Source organism: Tachyglossus aculeatus, chromosome 1 (genome assembly GCF_015852505.1).
Source record: "Tachyglossus aculeatus isolate mTacAcu1 chromosome 1, mTacAcu1.pri, whole genome shotgun sequence".
Lineage (NCBI taxonomy): Eukaryota > Metazoa > Chordata > Mammalia > Monotremata > Tachyglossidae > Tachyglossus > Tachyglossus aculeatus.
The window spans coordinates 73,063,597-73,086,536 of record NC_052066.1 but is presented as its reverse complement, the minus strand read 5'-3'; the positions used below and the strand labels follow the sequence as shown (position 1 = coordinate 73,086,536).

General features: G+C 45.3%; 1 protein-coding gene across 1 annotated transcript in view; it reads right to left on the bottom strand.

The window, feature by feature from the left end:
• Positions 1-22,940, bottom strand: part of MYO7B (myosin VIIB) — a 198,830-nt gene that overhangs the window by 95,020 nt on the left and 80,870 nt on the right. The window contains exons 18-23 of the mRNA XM_038750824.1: positions 22,557-22,651; positions 15,879-15,963; positions 12,771-12,989; positions 8,156-8,332; positions 6,068-6,277; positions 2,388-2,558 (exon numbers count right to left, since the gene is read on the bottom strand). Of these exons, the coding sequence (XP_038606752.1) occupies positions 2,388-2,558; positions 6,068-6,277; positions 8,156-8,332; positions 12,771-12,989; positions 15,879-15,963; positions 22,557-22,651 (957 nt within the window). The remainder of the gene's footprint in view (positions 1-2,387; positions 2,559-6,067; positions 6,278-8,155; positions 8,333-12,770; positions 12,990-15,878; positions 15,964-22,556; positions 22,652-22,940) is intronic.

Genomic DNA, 22,940 nt, shown 5'->3' with positions numbered 1-22,940 from the left:
TTGTCTGTCTCCCCCTTCTAGACTGGGAGCCCGTTGTTGGGTAGGGACCAGCTCTACATGTTGCCGACTTGCACTTTCCAAGCGCTTAGTACAGTGTTCTGCACACAGTAAGCGCTCAGTAAATATGATTGAATGAAAAAACGTTCCCTTGCTGACTGCTCAGCTCCTCATCGGTCTCTTTGGCGTGGAACCACACAGAATCCCTGATCTCGAGGCCTGGACTCAGGGTAGGGTCAGTTATCCGAGAACACTGGGGTCACACTCTTCATAAATCCCACATTAAAGAACGTTTCCTTCATAGTATGTGCGCTTGACTGACGCCACATGCGTGACCCCAACAATTTATTCTGCCATTGCATCCTGTTCTCCCCAGGGAGATGCAGGCTCTCAGAGAAATGTTCCTGAACTCCCTAACAGTGTCCTAGTCATTCATTCAATCATTTATTGAGCACTTACTGTGTGCAGAGCACTGTTCTAAGGGCTTGGGAGAGTGCAATCTAACAACAAGTAGACATATTCATTATCCACGGATTAACTCGTCTAGAGGGGAGGACGTATATTAATATAAAAAATACAGATAAAAATAATGATAATAATAATTATGGCATTTGGTAAGCAATTACTATGTGCTAGGCACTGTACTAAGCGCTGGGGTGGATACAAGCAAATTGGGTGCCACGTGGGGGGTCATAGTCAATCCCCATTTTACAGATGAGGGAATTGAGAACAAGAGAAATAATAATAATGATAGCATTTATTAAGAGCTTACTGTGTGCAAAGCACCGTTCTAAGCGCTGGGGAGGTTACAAGGCGATCAGGTTGTCCCACGGGGGGCTCACAGTCTTCATTCCCATTTTACAGATGAGGGAACTGAGGCCCAGAGAAGTGGAGTGACTTGCCCAAAGTCACACAGCTGGCAAATTGGCAGAGCCGGGATTTGAACCCATGGCCTCGGACTCCAAAGCCCGGGCTCTTTCAACTGAGCCACGCAGCTTCTTCATTCGTTCATTCATTCAATCGCATTTATTGAGCGCTTACTGTGTGCAGAACACTGTACTAACCGCTTGGGAAGTCCAAGTTGGCAACATATAGAGATGGTCCCTTCCCAACAGTGGGCTCACAGTCTAGAAGTATGCTTCTCTGAAATGAAGTGACTTGTCCAAGGCCACACAGCAGACAAGTGGCGGGATTTATTATTGTACGCATTTATTACTCTATTTATTTTACTTGTACATATCTATTCTATTTATTTTATTTTGTTAATATGTTTGGCTTTGTTCTCTGTCTCCCCCTTCTAGACTGTGAGCCCACTGTTGGGTAGGGACCGTCTCTATATGTTGCCAACTTGGACTTCCCAAGTGCTTAGTACAGTGCTCTGCACACAGTAAGCACTCAATAAATACGATTGATTAATTGATTGATTAGAACTCATGACCTTCAGACGCCCAGGCTGGTGCTCTATCCACTATACCATGCCGCTTCCCTTATGAAATTTTGGGTCAGGGCCACTGGCCCCTCAGGCACCATTACCCGGCACCAGGAGATTCTCTGCCATTCTGCAACGGGGATAGACAGGACAATTCATTCATTCAATCGCATTTATTGAGCACTTACTGTGTGCAGAGCACTGTACTAACCGCTTGGGAAGTACAAGTTGGCAACATATAGAGACGGTCCCTACCCAACAGTGGGCTCACAGTCTAGAAGAATGCTTCTCTGAAATGAAGCGACTTGTCCAAGGCCACACAGCAGACAAGTGGCGGGATTTATTATTGTACGTATTTATTACTCTATTTTACTTGTACCTCTCTATTCTATTTATTTTATTTTGTTAATATGTTTGGCTTTGTTCTCTGTCTCCCCCTTCTAGACTGTGAGCCCACTGTTGGGTAGGGACCGTCTCTATATGTTGCCAACTTGGACTTGGCGACATTGACAGGACAATTCATTCATTCAATCGTATTTATTGAGCGCTTACTGTGCGCAGAGCACCGTACTAAGCTCTTGGCAAGTACAAGTTGGCAGCATATAGAGACGGTCCCTACACAACAGTGGACTCACAGTCTAGAAGACAATAGAAGAACCAGGACAATAGTCCTGGTTCTCAAAAGCCAGGAATTGGGGGCAGTAAGGTCACGGCAGGGCTTCAGGAAAATCAACTGAGCAGAGATTCCTCCCCGACTGGCATGCCATTCCATGCTTTGGACCATTCATTCAATCGTATTTATTGAGCGCTTACTGTGTGCAGAGCACTGTACTAAGCGCTTGGGAAGTACAGGTTGACAACATATAGAGACGGTCCCTGCTGTGACCCTCCTCACGGGTCACTTACTCGGCCTCCGAAGAGGGGAGGCCTCTTGTTTCCCTCTCATCTCAGATCCACTTACCCGATCTAGGCTCCCGCCACTCCCAAACCAGGCATTGCTCTTCTTGCCCAGGGTGTCATAGATCTGTGTCATCACCGAACTGCCCCTGAGGGAATTATTTTTAGCATAGAGCAATGGTTCCGGAAATTCTCCCATGAATCGCAGGATCACGGTCCACACGGCTAGAGAGGCCTAGAAGGACAAAAACCAAGGTATGCGTCTCAAGAATGGAGCCTTTCTGCTTGCACGCTATACCCGCAAAGCCTTCCTCTTGGGGAGAGTACACAGATGTGTGCGCACACACACACACACACACACACACACACACACACACACACACACACACACACACATCCCAACATATATACACACACACTCACACCCCGCCCCAGCTTTCAGAGAGTTAGCTCCCCAAATCCTCCTCCAGCTTAGTCCAAATTTCTCATCCCCAGATGCGAACAGCAATGTAGATGCTTCATCATCATCATCATCATCAATCGTATTTATTGAGCGCTTACTGTGTGCAGAGCACTGTACTAAGCGCTTGGGAAGTACAAGTTGGCAACATATAGAGACAGTCCCTACCCAACAGTGGGCTCACAGTCACAGTTTCCCTCATCTGTAAAATGAGGAGTAATGTCTGCTCTCCTTCCTCCCTCCCCCTTAGACTGTAAACCCAATGAGGGACAGGGGTTATGTTTGGCCTGATTATCTTACTTCTACCTCGATGCTTAGTACAGCGCTGGGCACATAGTAATAATAATAATGGCATTTATTAAGTGTTTACTATGTGCAAAGCACTGTTCTAAGCGCTGGGGAGGTTACAAGGTGATCAGGTTGTCCCGCGGACGGCTCACAGTCTTACTCCCCATTTTACAGGTGAGGTAACAGGCACAGAGAAGTGAAGTGACTTGCCCAAAGTCACACAGCTGACAATCGGCAGAGCCGGGATTTGAACCCATGATCTCTGACTCCATAGCCCATGCTGTTTCCACCGAGCCACGCTGCCTCTCAAGTACAATTATTATTATTACCGCTGAGTTAAGCTTTAAAGAGTAATAAGAGACATTCGAGAAGCAGAGGGGCCTAGTGGAAAGAAGTATGGGCCTGGGGGTTAGAGGACCTGAGTTAACCCCAGTCAGTCGCCTGCCATGTGACCTTGGGCAGGTTACTTGACTTTTCTGAACCTCAGTTTCTTCATCTGTAAAATGGGGCTTCAAATCCCTGTTCTCCCTCCTACTTATAGTATGAGTCATGTGGGGCCGGGACAGTATCTGACCTGATTAATTTGTACCTGCCCCAGTGATAAGAACAATGACCAGCACAGAGTAAGCACTTAAATCATCATCAATCGTATTTATTGAGCGCTTACTATGTGCAGAGCACTGTACTAAGCGTTTGGGAAGTACAAATTGGAGCACTTGGGAAGTACAAATTGGTGATGATGATGATAAGCATTTAGTACAGTGCTCTGCACACAGTAAGTGCTCAATAAATATGATTGAATGAATGAATGATGACACTAATAAATATCATCATCATAAAAAACAATCTTCTTCCCTTAACTTCTTCTCCATCTCCCACCAGACACTGGAAAGAAAAATTCCTCCCTTCACTTTCACTGTGTTTCTAAATCTTCACCTTAGTGGCAAGAGCCTGGGCTTGGGAGTCTGAGGTCGTGGGTTCTAATCCTGACTCCGCCACTTGTCAACTGTGTGACTTTGGGCAAGTCACTTCAGTTCTCTGGGCCTCAGTTACCTCATCTGTAAAATGGGGCTTCAAATCCCTGTTCTCCTTCCTACTTAGAGTATGAGTCATGTGGAGCTGGGACAGTAACTGACCTGATTTATTTGTACCTACCCCAGTGATAAGAAAAATGACTGGCACAGAGTAAGTACTTAAATGCAGTGATGATGATGATAAGCGCTTAGTACAGCGCTCTGCACACAGTAAGCGCTCAATAAATACGATTGAATGATGACACTAATAAATATCATCATCACAAAAAACAATCTTCTTCCCTTAACTTCTTCTCCATCTCCCACCAGACACTGGAAAGAAAAATTCCTCCCTTCACTTTCACTGTGTTTCTAAATCTTCACCTTAGTGGCAAGAGCCTGGGCTTGGGAGTCTGAGGTCGTGGGTTCTAATCCTGACTCCGCCACTTGTCAACTGTGTGACTTCGGACAAGTTACTTCACTTCTCTGGGCCTCAGGTCCCTCATCTGTAAAATGGGGATTAAGACTGTGAGCCCCATGTGGGACAATCTGATAACCTTGTATCTAACCCAGCACTTAGAACAGTGCTCGGCACATAGTAAGCATTAACAAATACTATCATTATTATTATTGCTAAGCGTTTAGTACAGTGCTCTGCACACAGTAAGCGCTCAATAAGTACAATTGAATGAATTACGATTACCTAAAGAAACAAGGAGGCAGAAGGAAAAGCAAGCTTAGCAGCCAAGCCATGAGGTGAAAATCTATGTACACTGTAAGGGAAGACTTTTAATAATCTGAGGGAAGTTCAAAGAGACTAGCTACTAAATACTGGGGATAACATTTAGCTTTCTCGTTCATTTCATCATTTCTAGAATATCCACATTCTCTGTGCTCCCCCTTCTAGACTGTGAGCCCGATGTTGGGTAGGGACCATCTCTATATGTTGCCAACTTGTACTTCCCAAGCGCTTAGTACAGTGCTCTGCACACAGTAAGCGCTCAATAAATACAACTGAATGAATGAATGAATGAATGAATATAATAGAGCTGGTAGACACAAACCTTCCCCACAAGGTCTCTCAAGACCAGAAAGCTGGTCTTCCACTCGATCCTCAAAGTGGGAATATGGATGAGAGGAGGCAACTAGACCGCAAACTCATTGTGGGCAGGGAATGTGTTGCATTGTACTCTCCCAAGCACTTAGTACAGTGCTCTGCACACAGTAAGCACTCAGTAAATACAACTGAATGAACTACCAGGATTGTGATGTCGCCAACTTGTACTTCCCAAGCGCTTAGTACAGTGCTCTGCACACAGTAAGTGCTCAATAAATATGATTGATTGATTGATTATAGTGAGTCACTTTATCAAAGTGAGGGCATGGGAGTTTCAGGGTTCTGAAAGAGACAAGAGGAAAAGAAAATAATAATAACGGTATTTGTTAAGCGATTACTATGTGCCAAACACTGTTCTAAGCGCTGGGATAGATACAAGGTTATCAGGTGGTCCCCACATGGGGCTCACAGTCTTAATCCCCATTTTACAGATGAGGTAACTGAGGCCCAGAGAAGTTAAGTGTCTTGCCCAAAGTCACACAGCTGACAATTGGCGGAGCCAGGATTTGAACCCATGACCTCTGACTCCAAAGCCCACGCTCGTTCCATTGAGCCACGCTGCTTCTAGTCACACAGCTGACAAGCGGCAGAGGCGAGATTAGAACCCAAGACCTCTGACTCCCCAGCCTGTGATCTTTCCACTAAGCCATGCTGCAAATGGGGTATATATGACATTAAACACCTCTGTGACTGAAGCGAAAAATTCCGGGCAGGAAATTTGAAGAATTTGCTTACTCCCGGACTTTATCCCCACCTCTCCAGATCACCCCACCCCACAGTTCATCCTGTCTCAAAGTTCTGTTGTAGACCCCAAGACAGTGAAAGGCAGAGTTGTTTTAGAGGAAAAGCCAGTGGAAAGCTGATACCAAGATCTCGCTGTCCTCTTCATGGTAGAGCAGTGGGTATCGGAGACTTCGGCGGATGTGTGTGTGGGTGGCGGATTTCTGAAAGTAGGTGGCAGCAAATTTGGGAAAAGTGAACTCGGCCAAATCGTCAACTTCCTCGTTAAGATCCGCCGACATGGGAATCAAATCCAGGTCCACCTCATCCACCTCCTGCGTTGGGCTTTCCAGATCCTGTGAGGGAACAAAGTACCGTAGTCAGACAACTTTTAGGGAAGCCTGTGTGTGAAGCAAGGAATGAGGCAACTAAATTCTCTGCCCTTTTAAATCCAGAATTCTCTCCTCCTTGGCCGTTTCTGTCAGAGAAACCACTGGCCTCGATCACCAGTTATCAGTCAAGTAACTGGTCTAACTCTCAATCAATCAATCAATCGTATTTATTGAGCACTTACTGTGTGCAGAGCACTGTACTAAGCGCTTGGGAAGCACAAGTTACTTGGGAAGTACATCTCCCTTGTCAATTCTGCTCAGACCAGTCTGCACCGCGCCCCTGGGGATGCCATGGCTGCCACTTTGCTCACAAGACTCAGCCATGGCTCTCTGTTACAAGAGAGGTTCTCCGATTCATCTCAATAATAATAATAATGATAATAATAATGGCATTTATTAAATGTCTACTATGTGCAAAGCACTGTTCTAAGTACTGGGGAATTTACAAAGTGATCAGGTTGTCCCACGGGGGGCTCACAGTCTTAATCCCCATTTTACAGATGAGGTAACTGAGGCACAGAGAAGTGAAGTGACTTGCCCGAAGTCACACAGCTGACAGTTGGCGGAGCCAGGATTTGAACCCATGACCTCTGACTCCAAAGTCCGGGCTCTTTCCACTGAGCCACGCTGCTTCTCCAGTCTTCAGAGTCCCCTCCTGCATCGATCCCAAATGGGAATTGAGATGGAGCTGCCTCACGACTGTGTACGCCTTTATACGGAAATAATGTCGTGCCTTTCTTTTAAAGCATTCAAAGTCCATGTATGTGTGGGCATACATACATATATATGAACACACATGTATGCGCATGTACACACACACACACACACACACACACAATATTAAGTCCAATTAATTCTGAGGCAAAACTACTAATTATCCCTAGAAGGCAGATTTGGGACAAGTAATGAGCCCCTTTTATAGATGAGGCACAGAGATGAACAGTGTTTCAGAGCGAGTCCATGACTCAGGTGAGTACAGAGCTGAAGCCCAAGTTTGCTATTGCTTAGCTCAGTGTTTTGCTACCATGTGGACCCCATTGTTGAGCCTTTTCATCCCATTTTGTCTTTGTGACTAACTGAAACAGACCCTTCTTTTTCTGAATCTCTGGAGGTCCCTCAAGGCTCAGTTCTGGGTCCCCGTCTATTGTTCACTTACTTCCACTCTCTTGTGGAGCTCATCCACTCCCACAGCTTCAACTACCATCTCTACACAAGTCTGGAGCTCCAACCCTGATTTCTCTCTTTCTCTGCACTCTCACATTTCCTCCTGCCTTCTACCTACCCAAATTGCTACCATACTGGTCCAAGCATTTGTCATTTCTGTTTTCAATTACCGCATTAGTGTACTCACTGACCTCTGACCTCCAGTTTTTTCCCCTCTCCTGTCCAGTCTTCATACTGCTGCCTGGATCATTTTTCTAAAATAAAGTCACTCTGTGCACCTCTCCCCATCCCCTTCTCCCCTCTTCCCCAAATCCTCCAAACTTTACCCATCCATCCCCGCATTAAACAGGAACTTCTCCTCATCAGCTTTAAGACATTCAGTCAGCTTTCTCTAGACAGTGGAGACCACGGCATCTGGGAAAGTCAAAAAGACTTTTGTTCTGCATTTTCATCCAGAGTTAAAGTAACTAGTGCACAGCGATCAGTTGCCCATGGTGGAGGATGGTATGATATGGTTCCAGGGGCTTGAAGACATTTATTGGAATATTACAGTTGGTCCCAAAGCCTGCCGGTTTAAGGTAGCCATGGGATTGCTTTCTCACTGCTCTTCCATCCACTCTCCCAAAGTTTGGACTCTCAAAGAGTGACCTCAGGGGATAAAGAGTTAGTTGAAATTACCTCAAATCCCTTAGGTGCCTCTCCTTCTTGGCCTCCTATTATTTTGGGTAGAAATCCAAACACCTTTTCAACCATTTCGGTATCGCTGATGGCATCGTAGATGGATTTTTGCTTGTTGGAGAGGGGATCTTGTTTCTTCTGATTCCCCTCTTCTTTCTCCAGGGTACCCAGATTCTTCTTCACAAGTAAGAGGGAGTCATTAACACAGGTGATTTTATAGTTGCCCCTCACCCCCCCACATCATAATCCTGGGATTAAGCTCCAACAAAAATGTCACTAAGTACACATAATAATGATGGCATTTATTAAACGCTTACTATGTGCAAAGCACCGTTCTAAGCACTGGGAAGGTTACAAGGTGATCAGGTTGTCCCACGGGGGGCTCACAGTCTTAATCCCCATTTTACAGGTGAGGTAACTGAGGCCCAGAGAAGTGAAGCGACTTGCCCAAAGGCACGCAGCTGACAGTCGGTGGAGCCGGGATTCGAACCCAGGACCTCTGACTCCCAAGCCCGGGCTCTTTCCACTGAGCCACGCTGCTCTAGGTACACATCTAGGGTTAGGTTAGTTTACACAGTTAAGAAAACATTGGTTTCTTTCTTTCATGGTCACATCTCCTCCAAGAGGCCTTCCCCAACTTTCCTCAGCTCCCCCTCCCTTCTACGTTTTCTATGCACTTGGGTCTGTACCCTTTGGGACAGATTTAAAGGGGAAGACAGGCTTCAATATAAATAAATCAATTGTGGTTATGCACATAAATGCTGTGTGGTTAGGGGTGGGGTGAATACAACGTGGCTCAGTAGATAGAACAAAGGCTTGGGCGTCAGAAGGACCTGGGTTCTAATTCCACTCCATCATACGTCTGCTGTGTGACCTTGGGAAAGTCACTTCACTTCTCTGTGCCTCAGTTATCTCATCTGTAAAATGGGGATTAAGAGTATGAGCCCCATGTGGGACAGGGACAGTATTCAACCCAATTAACTTGTATCTACCCCAGTGCTTACAACGGTGCTTGGCACACAGCAAGTGTTTAACAAGTACCATCATTAGTATGCCCAAAGGGTCCAAGTGCATGGACAGTGCAGAAGGGAGAGGGAATCTAGACTGTAAGCTCGTTGTGGGCAGGGAAGATGTCTACCAGCTCTATTGTATTCTCCCAAGCACTTAGTACAGTGCTATGCACATCAATCAATCGTATTCCTTGAATGCTTACTGTGTACAGAGCACTGTACTAAGTGCTTGAGAGAGGACGGTATGTCGGAGTCGGTCGACACATTTGCTGCCCACAACAAGCTTCCAGTTTAGAGGACATGGGATGCACTCAAAAAAAACCATTGATTGACTGAATATATATAGGAAGCCTTGGTCCAATTCAATTAATGTTTTCTGGCCGCCCAGATACTATCTGGTATTTAGTTTCCCCGGTTTTCCCGGCTTTTCAGTCACCCGGCACAAAGCAAAACTGTTGAAGCGTTGAATGCAGTTTGAGCAAATGGCCAGGGTAACTGCTGTATCTGGACATGAGGAATGCACTGAAGTTTAGGAGCATGAGACAGTGATGTTATGTCTAAGAAAAAAGTGCTGTGATAATACAATGCCTATTTGCCAGCAAAATAATCAGCAGAAATGCTCGGTTATAGCTGATGACATCTCAGCTACCTAAATCTGGAAAACAAGGGTGGTGTCGGAAGAAGACCCCAGCAGTACCTATTCTACATAGGGGAGAAAAATACTTTTTAAATAGAGCTCTCAATTATGCAAGTTTGTAGACTCCTGTTTCTTCTCTCTTCTCATTACTAATAATAATGGCATTTATTAAGCGCTTACTATGTGCAAAGCACAGTTCTAAGCGCTGGACTGTTCCAAGCGCTCTAATAATAATGATAGTATTTGTTAAGCGCTCACTATGTGCCATGCACTGTATGCAAGATAATCAGGCCCCACGTGGGGCTCACAGTCTAAGTAGGAGAGAGAACAGGTACCGAATCCCCATTTCACAAATGAGCAAACTGAGGCCCAAAGAAGTTCAGTGACTTGCCCAAGCTCACACAGCAGGTACGTGGTGAAGCCGGAATTAGAACCCAGGTCCTTTGGCTCCCAGGCCTGTGCTCTTTCCATTAGGCCACATTCTTCCTCTCTTTTTGCTGTCTAACTTTTGCTTGGAAACACTTTCACTAGAAGAGAAAGCAGCGTGGCTCAATGGAAAGAGCAAGGGCTTTGGAGTCAGAGGTCACGGGTTTCAAATCCCTGCTCCGCCAATTGTCAGCTGTGTGACTTTGGGCAAATCACTGAACTTCTCTGTGCCTCAGTTACCTCATCTGTAAAATGGGGATTAAGACTGTCAGCCCCCCGTGGGACAAGCTGATCACCTTGTAACCTCCCCAGCACTTAGAACAGTGCTTTGAACATAGTAAGCGCTTAATAAATGCCATTATTATTATTATTATTATGAGAAGGTAGGCAACAAGGTTGGGAAATAGTCCAGGTTACTATCTGATAACAACTTTGTTAAAAGCTGCCGGGCAGAAGAGATAGTTGGGTTTTTTTTAAATAATCTGATGGGTCATCTATAGATTTTAATTATCCATGCTCTTCCTTCTCCCCTTCACCATGTGTCATCAATATTTGACTATAATCTCACTGTGGGCAGGGAATGTATCTACCAACTCTGTTGTATTGAACTCTCCCATGTACTCAGTACAGTGCTCTGCACACAATAAGTGCTCAAAAAATAAGATTGATTGATTGCCTGACTGTAGCTGGACTTCAGTAGTAATAGAGAGGAATGACAAACTACTTAAAACTACATTCATTCATTCAATCGTATTTATTGAGCGCTTACTTTGTACAGAGCACTGTACTACGCCTTTAGTGTATTTGATTTAGTGTAGAGAAGCAGCGTGGCTCAGTGGAAAAGAGCCCGGGCTTTGGAGTCAGAGGTCATGGGTTCAAATCCCGGCCCCGCCCATTGTCAGCTGTGTGACTTTGGGCAAGTCAGTTCACTTCTCTGAGCCTCAGTTACCTCATCTGTAAAATGGGGATGAAGACTGTGAGCCCCATGGGGGACAACCTGATCACCTTGTATCCTCCCCAGCGCTTAGAACGGTGCTTTGCACATAGTAAGTGCTTAACAAATACCAAAATTCTTATTTTTTTTAATCCCAAAACGGAAATCAAACAGTTGGCTTCCTCACCTGTTGAAAACCTTCATTAGGAAGAGGGTTACGATTAGAGTTAGGACTAGGATGAGGGTTAGAAATAGAGGCTAAAGCAGAGCTTTTACCAGGGGATTGTAAACCCCAGGAAGAAGGAGGAAAACATCTTCATCCCAAACATTCCCGGGAGGTGTGGTCCTAGTAACACTGATAAGCATAAAGGGATTTGATTATATGCCTAGCATTTGCGATGAAGTGCTTAATACCAGGATTATTATCATGGGATTTTGTTTCCGAGAAATCCTGAGGGTGGTGACGATAACCTTGCATCTCACCTGCCACAGACCTGAATTTTCCTTTCAGTTATGCTGCAGCAGGGAAACTCAGAATGGAGGTACAGTACTTCTCAAAAACACAGAGAAGCAGCATGTCCTAGAGGAAAGAGCGGGGCTTTGGGAGTCAGAGGACCTGGGTTCTATTCCCGGCTCCTCCACTCGTCTGCTGTGTGGTCTTGGGCAAGTCACTACTTCTCTGTGCCTTGGTTACCTCATCTGTAAAATGGGGATTAAGACTGTGAGCTCTATGTGGGAGAGGGACTGTGTCCAACCAGCTTATCTTATATCTACCCCGGTGCTTAATACAGTGCCTAGCACATAGTTAGTGCTTAACAACTACCATTTAAAAAAAATTAGCAGGGGGGTGAGTTTTAATAAACTAGGTGAATCTCCCTCACATCAGCCGTGGCCTGCAGTTAGAATCAGGGCTAGATTGAGGTCCAGGTTAAGAATTAGTATCAACTGTCAATGAGTGGCTTTTTAGAAAAATCAGACAGTCGGTGATGAAGCATTGATTGATATTTAGGCATTTGAGTTTTGGTCATTTCTTACACAGTTGACTACAGATGGGGGAGGAGGAGACTCTGCATATTTTCTCAGGGCTTCCCACACTTTTTCCAAACTAATAACAATAATAGCACTTGCTAAGTGCTTACTATGTGCCAAGCATTCTTTCTTGCAATCCTCCACACCCAGTGAGTGCTTAGTAATCAGGTTGGACACGGTCACCATCCCACATGGGGCTCACATTCAAAGAGGAAAAGAGAACAGGTATTAAATCCTCATTTCACAGAAGAGGAAACAGCGGCACATCAAAGAGGAAAAGAGAACAGATATTAAAGCCTCATTTCACAGAAGAGGAATCTGAGGCACAGAGAAGTGAAGCGACCTGCCCAAGGCACACAGCAGACATGTGGAGGATCCGGGATTAGAACCCAGGTCTTCTGACCCCAGAGTGCTTGAGTGGCTATTTCAGGTGGCTCAGTGTGTCACTCCAACTAGTTTGCCACTGCTTTATCGCTCTCCTGCTGACGCTTGACCCAAAGCTCTCCATCATCATCTCCCCCTCTCTGCTGCTGCTTTGACCGATGTCACTGTTTCACCTAGACCCTTGTATCTACTTACCTCTTTCTTCCTCTGCTGAAAATGCCGACGAGCATACATGCCCCTTATGTGGGCTTGGAGTACACACACGGCTTTCCTCTTCTGCGCAATCTTCTGGCGCATCAGGTAGCCCCGGCAGAGGGCTTGGAACCGGATGATATTGGCACGGGTGGCCTTATACTGCTGGGCTAGTTGTCGGCTGTGGATAAGGGCTTGCAGGCGTTCAAAGCCCAAAATGACCTGCCAAGGAGGAGAGACTGAGGTCAACACGGAGAGAGCGACAATAATAATAATTGTGGTATTTGTTGAGTGCTTACTATGCTATAGGCACTCTAGGAAGCGCTGGCGTGGATGGAAGCAAATTGAGTTGGACACGGTCCCTGTTCCACGTGGGGCTCGCAGTCTCGATCCCCATTTTACAGATGAGGTAACGGAGGCATAGAAAAGTGAAGTGACTTGCCCACGGTCACACACAGTGACGACGTTCACACTGGAATCACCCAATAAGGCAGCAACTTTCACTGCTCTTCATGATTTGCTTCCAGTCAAGGTGAGTAATCCCACACCACCAGCTCCTCACTTCCATCCTCCTCTCCCCTCACTCCCTGCTTCCGGATTCATTCATTCATTCAATCGTATTTATTGAGCACTTACTGTGTGAAGAGCACTATACTAAGCACTTGGAAAGTATAAGTCGGCAACATATAGAGACGGTCCCTACCCAACAACGGGCTCACAGTCTAGAAGGGGGAGACAGACAACAAACCAAAACACGTGGACAGGTGTCAAGTCATCAGAATAAATAGAAGTAAAGCTAGATGCACAGCATTAACAAAATGAATAGAATAGTAAATATGTACAAATAAAATAAATACTGTAATAAATCTGTACAAACATATATACAGGTGCTGTGGGGAGGGGAAGGAGGCAGGGCCTGCCCCCAAACCACTTGTCTCCCCTGTCTCAGTGTGTTCCACTTTCCCTGCCATTTCTGGTGGCTTTTTCTTTCTTTCAAAGAAGTAAAAATTGAATTAAAATTTAGCACTCCTAGGCCTGCCATTTGTCCTCCCCTTCTTCCACTGCCATGCCCCTTCTCTCCCTAGATAGGCCAGCCCAGTCCCTGTCACCACCCTGGCTTTTAACAGTTTTTTATTTTTAACAATTTAGTTTAACAGCTTCCCAATTTCCTGCTCCAGCCGCAACCAGAAGGACAATGCCGTCTCCCCCCACTAAATTGGAAGCTTCCTGTGGGCAGGGAAAATGTCTACCAACTCTATTGTATTATACTGTACATGTTCAATAAATAATAATAATAATAATGGCATTTGTTAAGCTCTTACTATGTGCAAAGCACTGTATTAAGCAGTGGGGAGAACATAAGGCGTTCAGGTTGTCCCACGTGGGGCTCACAGTCTCAGTCCCCATTTTACAGATGAGGGAACTGAGGCCCAGAGAAGTAAAGTGACTTGCCCAAAGTCACACAGCTGACAATTGGCAGAGCCGGGATTCAAACCCATGACCTCTGACTCCCAAGCCCGTGCTCTTTCCACTGAGCCATGCTGCTTCTCTAATCAATATCATATTTATCAAATAAATATCTAATCAATCAATAAATCCCATTGATTGATCGACAAGGATGGCCTGGGGTAGGATGAGGGGGTGGAAGCAGTGGCGGCATTGGTTTGTGAGGGATCGCCCTACTCCTTCACTTGGGAAAGGCTGGAGGGGAAGAAGTAGCAGCAGCTGTGATGTAGCTAAGTTGAAAGGAAAAAGCTAAAAACAAAAGTGTAAAAAGCAGGGGGAAAGCCATGCTGGGTGCAGGAACTGGGCAGCAGTGAAGAAAGCACAATAATAATAATAAAAAAAGATTTAAGATAAAAGAACAGGACGACCATTACAAGGGATTGTCTCTATTTGTTGCCAAACTGTACTTTTCAATCAATCAGTCGTATTTATTGAGCGCTTACTGTGTGCAGAGCACTGTACTCAGCGCTTGGGAAGTCCAAGTTGGCAACATATAGAGACGGTCCCTACCCAACAGTGGGCTCACAGTCTAGAAGGGGGAGTTCAAGCACTTACTACAGTGCCCTCCCTCCACACATTCACCAAGCTAGCTCTCTTCCTCCCTTCAAAGCCCTACTGAGAGCTCACCTCCTCCAAGAGGCCTTCCCAGACTGAGGCCCCCCTTTTCCTCTCCTCCTCTCCATCCCCCCCGCCCTACCTCCTTCCCTTCCCCACAGCACCTGTATATATAGTTGTACAGATTTATCACTCTATTCATTTTACTTGTACATATTTACTATTCTATTTATTTTGTTGATGATGTGCGTTTAGCTTTAATTCTGTTTGTTCTGACAACTTGACACCTGTCCACGTGTTTTGTTTTGTTGTCTGTCTCCCCCTTCTAGACTGGGAGCCCTTTGTTGGGTTGGGACCGTCTCTAATTGTTGCCGACTTGTACTTCCCAAGTGCTTAATACAGTGCTCTGCACATAGTAAGCGCTCAATAAATACGATTGAATGAATGAATGCTCTGCACACAGTAAGCACTCAATAAATACAATTGATTAAATGAATGAATGAGGAAGGAGGGCAGGAAGGGTGCATCGGAGACCAGAAAGGGAGAGGTGAGGAGGGTGAGAGTGTGGTGAGGAGGATGGATTTATTTAATTGGCCACAACTGGAAGCCCATGCATAAAATCACTTCATCAGGAAGTGATTTCCCCAAGGCTGTCTTAGACCAGGGCTCTAAGAAGAGTTAGGGGTAGACTGAACTCAAACGGAACAACAGACCTTCAGTGCAATCCAGGAATTGAAAAAAAGAATACATTTGGGTTCCATCAATCAATCATTGGGGTTTATTGAGAGCTTACTATGTGCAGAACACTGTACTAAGTGCTTTGGAGAGTACAGTACAACAGAATTAGGAGACACATTCCCTGCCCAAAATGTATTTTCTTCCAATCCTGGAAGGCCTTTCCCATTTCACCCAGTGGACATGCCTGTTCCAAGGAAATCTAATAAAGGGTCTTGCATTCCTCCTGTGGTATATCCAACCTTCTTCCTTGACCAAGCACTGAGTGATCTTAGACTGTTATGTAGCAACAGCAAGGACAAACACATTTCTTACCTGTTTGAAATTCTTCCTGCAGGAATAACCCCTCCATGCTGCCTGAAGCGTCACTGTTGCCTGCTTCTGTCTCAGAAACTCCTTCCTAGCAGAAAGAAGGGCCAAGACATGGTTATTTCCTGAAGCGCCTCTTCTCCAGCCATTAACTGTTGTAGTTGTAGACAACTCCTTGAGTGAGCTGTCTACACCTGCTGTCTCAAATTCCTCTCCTCCAGTTCTCTCCTTGACCTCCTCCAATCCGGCTTCCATCCCCTTCACTCTGCAGAAACCACCTTCTCAAAGGTCGCAAATGACCTCCTTCTTGCTAAATCCAACAGCCTCTACTCTATCCTAATCCTCCTCAACCTCTCAGCTGCCTTTGATGCTTTCGACCACCCCCTTCTCCTGGAAACTTTATCCAACCTCGGCTTCATGGACACTGTCTTCTCCTGGTTCTGCTCCTATCTCTCTGGCTGCTCAGTTTCCATCTCTTTTGTGGGATCCTCCTCGGCTTTCCACTCCCTAACTGTGGGGGGTCCCTCAAGGTTCAGTTCTGAGACCCCTTCTATTCTCCATCTACACCCACTCCCACAGAGAACTCATTCGCCCGTTGTGGGTAGGGACCGTCTCTGTATGTTGCCGACTTGTACTTCCCAAGCGCTTAGTACAGTGCTCTGCACACAGTAAGCCCTCAATACGATTGAATGAATGAATTTGCTCCCATGGCTTCAACTACCCACTCTATGCAGATGATTCCCAAATCTACATCTCCAGCCCCAATCTCTCTCCCTTTCTTCAATCTTGCATTTTCTCATGTCTTCAAAACATCTCTACTTGGATATCACCCATCACCTCAAACAACATTTCCAAAACAGAGCTCCCTATCTTCCCACCCAAACCCTATCCTTCTCATGACTTTCCCATCACTGTAGACGGCACCACCATCCTTCCTGTCTCAAAAGCCCCAAACCTTGGTGTTATCCTTGCCTCTTCTCTCTCATTAACCCACATATTCTTCTAGACTGTGAGCCCACTGTTGAGTAGGGACCGTCTCTATATGTTGCCAACTTGTACATCCCAAGAGCTTAGTACAGTGCTCTGCACACAGTAAGCGCTCAATAAATACGATTGAATGAATATTCAAATCTATTCCTAACCTGTCCGTTCGACCTTCACAACATCGCTAAAATCCATCCTCTCCTCTCCATCCAAACTGCTACCCTGTTAATATTAATAATAATAATAATGGCATTTATTAAGCGCTTACTATGTGCAAAGCACTGTTCTAAGTGCTGGGGAGGTTACAAGGTGATCATGTTGTCCCACGGGGGGTTCTCAGTCTTAATCCCCATTTTACAGATGAGGGAACTGAGGCACAGAGAAGTTAAGTGACTTGTCCAAAGTCACACAGCTGACAAGTGGCAGAGCTGGGATTTGAACCCACGACCTCTGACTTCAAAACCCAGGCTCTTTCCACTGAGCCACGCTGCTTCTCTAAGTGCTTAATTCAAACACTTTTCCTATCCTCCACTTGTCAGCTGTGTGACTTTGGGCAAGTCACTTAACTTCTCTGGGCCTCAGTTCCCTCATCTGCAAAATGGGGATGAAGACTGTGAGCCCCACGTGGGACAACCTGATCACCTTGTATCCCCCAGTGCTTAGAACAGTGCTTGGCACATAGTAAGCGCTTAATAAATGCCATTATTATTATTATCCCACCTTGATTACTGTATAAGAAGCAGCGTGGCTCAGTGGAAAGAGTCCGGGCTTTGGAGTCAGAGATCATAGGTTCGAATCCCGGCTCCGCCACATGTCTGCTGTGTGACCTTGGGTAAGTCACTTAACTTTTCTGAGCCTCAGTTACCTCATCTGTAAAATGGGGATTAGGACTGTGAGCCCCACATGGGACAACCTCATTACCTTGTTTCCCCTCCCCAGCGCTTAGAACAGTGCTTTCCACATAGTAAGTGCTTAACAAATGCCATTATTATTATTATTATAAGCCTCCCTGCTGATCTCCCTGCCTCTTATCCTTTTCCTCTCCCGTCCATACGTCACTCTGTTTCCTAGATCATTTTTCTACAAAAACATTCAGTCCATGTTTCCCCTCTCCTCAGGAACCTCCAGTGGTTGCCCATCCAATTCCTCCTCAGAGACTCTATCACTGACTTTAAAGCACTAAATCACTTTGCGTCCTCCTACCTCACTTTGCTACTCTCCTACTACAACCCAGCCCTCGCACTTCACTCGTCTAATGCGGAAAGAGCCCGGGCTTTGGAGTCGGAGGTCGTGGGTTCAAATCCCGGCTCCGCCAATTGTCAGCTGTGTGACTTTGGGCAAGGCACTTCACTTCTCTGGGCCCCAGTTACCTCATCTGTAAAATGGGGCTTAAGACTGTGAGGCCCACGTGGGACAAACTGATCACCTTGTAACATCCCCAGCGCTTAGAACAGTGCTTTGAACATAGTAAGTGCTTAACAAATACCATCATTATTATTAATGCCAACCTACTCAGTGTACCTCAGTCTCATCATCATCATCAATCATATTTATTGAGCGCTTACTATGTGCAGAGCACTGTACCAAGCGCTTGGGAAGTACAAATCTCACCGCAATCCTCTCATCCACATCCTGCTTCTGGCCTGGAACGCCCTCCCTTCTGAAATCCGACAATTCCTCTCCCCCCGCTACAAAGCCTTACTGAAGTCACATCTCCTCTAAGAGGCCTTCCCTAACTATGCCCTCATTTCCTCTTTTCCCAATCCCTTGTGCATCACCCTCACCATATTCACCTCTCCTCCTCCCCCTCTTCACTTTTGTACATATCCGTAATTCATTAATTTATTTATACTAGTGTCTGCCTCCCCCTCCAGACTGTAAGCTTGTTGTGGACAGGGAGTGTGTCTGCTATACTGTTGTGTTGTACTCTCCCAAGTGCCTAGTACAGTGCCCTTCATATAAGACTCAATAAATACGAGTGATTGTGGATCTTTACCCTGGGAGGTACCCTCTTTCTGAGACAGAATAGTCGATTCATTCATTCAATCGTATTTATTGAGCACTTACTGTGTGCAGAGCACTGTACTAAGTGCTTGGGAACTACAAGTTGGCAACATAATACTAATCAAGAATATTTACTGAGCACTTGTTGTGTGCAGAGCACTGAATTACATCAACTATAGGTTTCAATCCCTGTCCTGGAATTGCTTAAAGCAGCGTGGCTCAGTGGAAAGAGCCCGGGCTTTGGAGTCAGAGGTCATGGGTTCAAATCCCAGCTCCGCCAATTGTCAGCTCTGTGACTTTGGGCAAGTCACTTCACTTCTCTGGGCCTCAGTTAACTTGATCTGTAAAATGGGGATCAAGACTGTGAGCCCTCAGTGGGATCACCTGATCACCTTGTAACCTCCCCTGCGCTTAGAACAGTGCTTTGCACATAGTAAGTGCTTAACAAATTCCATTATTATTATTATTATTATTATTATTATTATTAATAAACTCTTCCAGGCTAGGTTCTTCCCAGAAGTTAGGTGTTACTGGGTTAGTCAGATGGGCAGTTATTCAGGTGCAATTTCTTCAGGCCCAAGAGCTTTATCTCCTCCTCGGCATCCCTCAGGAGGACTTGCAACTATGCCTGACATTTTCAGGGCCCTTACATCAGCCCTCCCCTTCCTCCCAAATCTTCTACAAGCCAGCCTGCACATTTTGCTCCTCTGACACTAACCTACTCACTTTATCTCCATCTCCTCTATCCTACCACCAAACCTATGTTCTTCCTCTGACCTGGAACTCCCTCCCTCATCAAATAATAATAATAATAATAATAATAATAATAATAATAATAATGGCATTTATTAAGCGCTTACTATGTGCAAAGCACTGTTCTAAGCGCTGGGGCAGTTACAAGGCGATCAAGTTGTCCCACGTGGGGCCCACAGTCTTAATCCCCCATTTTACAGATGAAGTAACTGAGGCACAGAGAAGTGAAGTGACTTGCCCAAAGTCACACAGCTGACAATTGGCGAAGCTGGGATTTGAGCCCATGACCGCTGACTCCAAAGCCCGATCTCTTTGCTCTGAGCCACGCTGCTCCTCCTACAACTAAGAGGACATCACTCAGCCTCGTCCCCCTCTCCCTCGTCCCCGTCTCCAACCCCCCATCTTACCTCCTTCCCTTCCCCACAGCACCTGTATATATGTATATATGTTTGTACATATTCATTACTCTATTTATTTATTTATTTTACTTGTACATATCTATTCTATTTATTTCATTTTGTTAGTATGTTTGGTTTTGTTCTCTGTCTCCCCCTTTTAGACTGTGAGCCCACTGTTGGGTAGGGACTGTCTCTATATGTTGCCAATTTGTACTTCCCAAGCGCTTAGTACAGTGCTCTGCACACAGTAAGCACTCAATAAATACGATTGATTGATTGATCACTCTACCCACCTTCAAAACCCTCCTAAAATTACGTTTCTTCCAAGAGACCTTCCCCAACTAATCTCTCACTTCCCCACCCTCCTAAATCTTTCATCGCTGTCAACTACACACTTGGTTCGGTACCTCATAAGCACTCTGATATTCATCCTACTCCCAGCCCCACAGCACGTATGCATTTTTTATGGTATTTGTTAAGCACTTACCATGTGCCAGGCACTAAACTAAGCTCTGGGGTAGAAACAAGCTAATCAGGTTAGACACAATTCATGTCCCACATGGGGCTCACAGTCCTAATCCCCATTCTACAGATGAGGTAACAGGTATAGAGAAGTGAAGTGACTTGCCTAAGGCCACTTAGCAGACACTGGCAGAGTCAGGATTAGAACCCAGGTCCTCCTGACTCCCAAACCTGTGCTCTATCCACTAGGTGATTATGGTAATAATAATAATAATATTTCTGGTATTTATTAAGCACTTACTGTGCCAGGCACTGTACTAAGCATTGGAGTAGATACAAGGTTATCAGCCCCCACGGGGCTCACAGTCTAAGCAGGAGAGAAAACAGGTACTGAATCCCCAATTTCCAGAAGAGGAAACTGAAGCACAGAGAGGTTAAGTGACTTCCCCAAAGTCACATAGCAGGCAAGTGGCAAAACTGGGATTTGAACCGAGGTCCTCTGACTCTTAGGCCTATGCTATGCTGCTTCCCTAGAATCAGTTTGGCTATTTTAACAGCCACCAAAGATCATTTTATACAACTTGAAAAAAAAAATAGCATCGTAGCTCAGGAGACAGGAAAGAAGAAACATCCTTGATGCCACAAATGCATATGTCTCTGCCTGTATTCTCTCTCTCGAATCAGTGCTTCTCGCCAGATGTTAAGCCTTAGCTTTGTAAGAATAAGATGTTGAATTATCACATTGATCCAAGCACTTATCCTTGATTACTGCATTGGCTGACCTCCCTCCCTCCCTCTTCCCAACAGACACTTCACTCTGTTGCCAGGATCAATTTTCTAAAAAAATCATTCAGTCCATGTTTCCCAACACCTCAAGATCCTCTGATGGTTGGCCATCCACCTCCAAACAAAAACTCCTTACCATTGTCTTTGAAGCACTTAATCACCTTGCCCCCTCCCTCCCTTACCTTCCCAATCTCCTAATATAACCCAGCCCACACACTTTACTCCTCTAGTGCCAACCTCCTCACTGTAGCTTGACCTCATTTATCTTTCCGTCGACCCCCTAAGCCACATCCTGCCTCTGGCCTGGAACTCTCTTCAGACCTGATAGACAATCACTCTCCCCTCCTTCAAAGCTTTACTGAAGGCACATCCACGTGGCCTAATGAGCATGGGTCTAGGGAGGCACTTGTCTGCTGTGTGGTCTTGGGCAGTTCACTTAACTGTTCTGGGCCTGAGTTACCTTATCTGTTAAACGGCGATTAAGACCGTAAGCCCCATACGAGACATGAACTGAGCCTAACCTGATTACCTTGTATCTTCCCCAGAGCTTAGAACAATGCCAGGCACATAGTAACTGCTTAACAAATACCATAAAAGAAGAGAAAACTCCTCCAAGAGGCCTTCCCGAAGCCCCATTTCCTCTTCTCCCACTCCCTTCTGCATCACCCATGTACTTATTAACTTTATTAATTCCTCCTTCAGTCCCACAGGACTTATATACTGGCCATAATTTATTTTAATGTCTGTCTCTCCCTCTAGACTCGGTGTGGACAGGGAACCTGTCTACCAACACTATTGTACTACACTCTTCCAAGCTCTTAGAAAAGTATTCTGCACACAGTAAATGCTCAGTAAATACAATTCAATCAATCAATCAATCAATCGCATTTATTGAGCGCTTACTATGTGCAGAGCACTGTACTAAGCGCTTGGGAAGTACAAATTGGCAACACATAGAGACAGTCCCTACCCAACAGTGGGCTCACAGTCTAAAAGGGGGAGACAGAGAACAGAACCAAACATACCAACAAAATAAAATAAATAGGATAGAAATGTACAAGTAAAATAAATAAATAAATAAATAAATAGAGTAATAAATATGTACAACCATATATACATATATACATATATATATAATTGATTGAGAATCATCACACCAGAGCAAGATTTATCCTAGGACTTGGGAAAGCAGAGAACGTGTACTGTTAGTGGGAGGACTGAGCTACCGCACTTAGTACAGTGCCTGGCATATAGTAAGCGCTTAACAAATCCTATAATTATTATTACCTCTACTTACCTGTACTTGTATCCTCGCAGAACTTTTTGGATAAGGACGGCCTTGCTTTCAATAATTTTGCTTCGCTGGTTCTCCAGCAGAGTGTCATGTTCGTTCTATGGAATAAGGAGGACACGGATTAGTGCTCAGAGCTAAATTTCCTCAGAGGATGCGCGAGAAGGTTCAAGAGGGTCATCTGGACACAAGCCCAATGTTCGAAGCCTAGCCAGCTCAGGTCTTGCCGGTAAACACTGCACCATACTTCCTGCAAATCTGAAATTTGCACTAGAGAGCCCCACTTTAACGAATGACCAAATAACATACCCGATTTTTCCTTTAATGCTTGACATTCTGTCCTTTACCCTAGTGTTATATCAAGCCCTGAAATGGAAGAGGTTAGCTCAC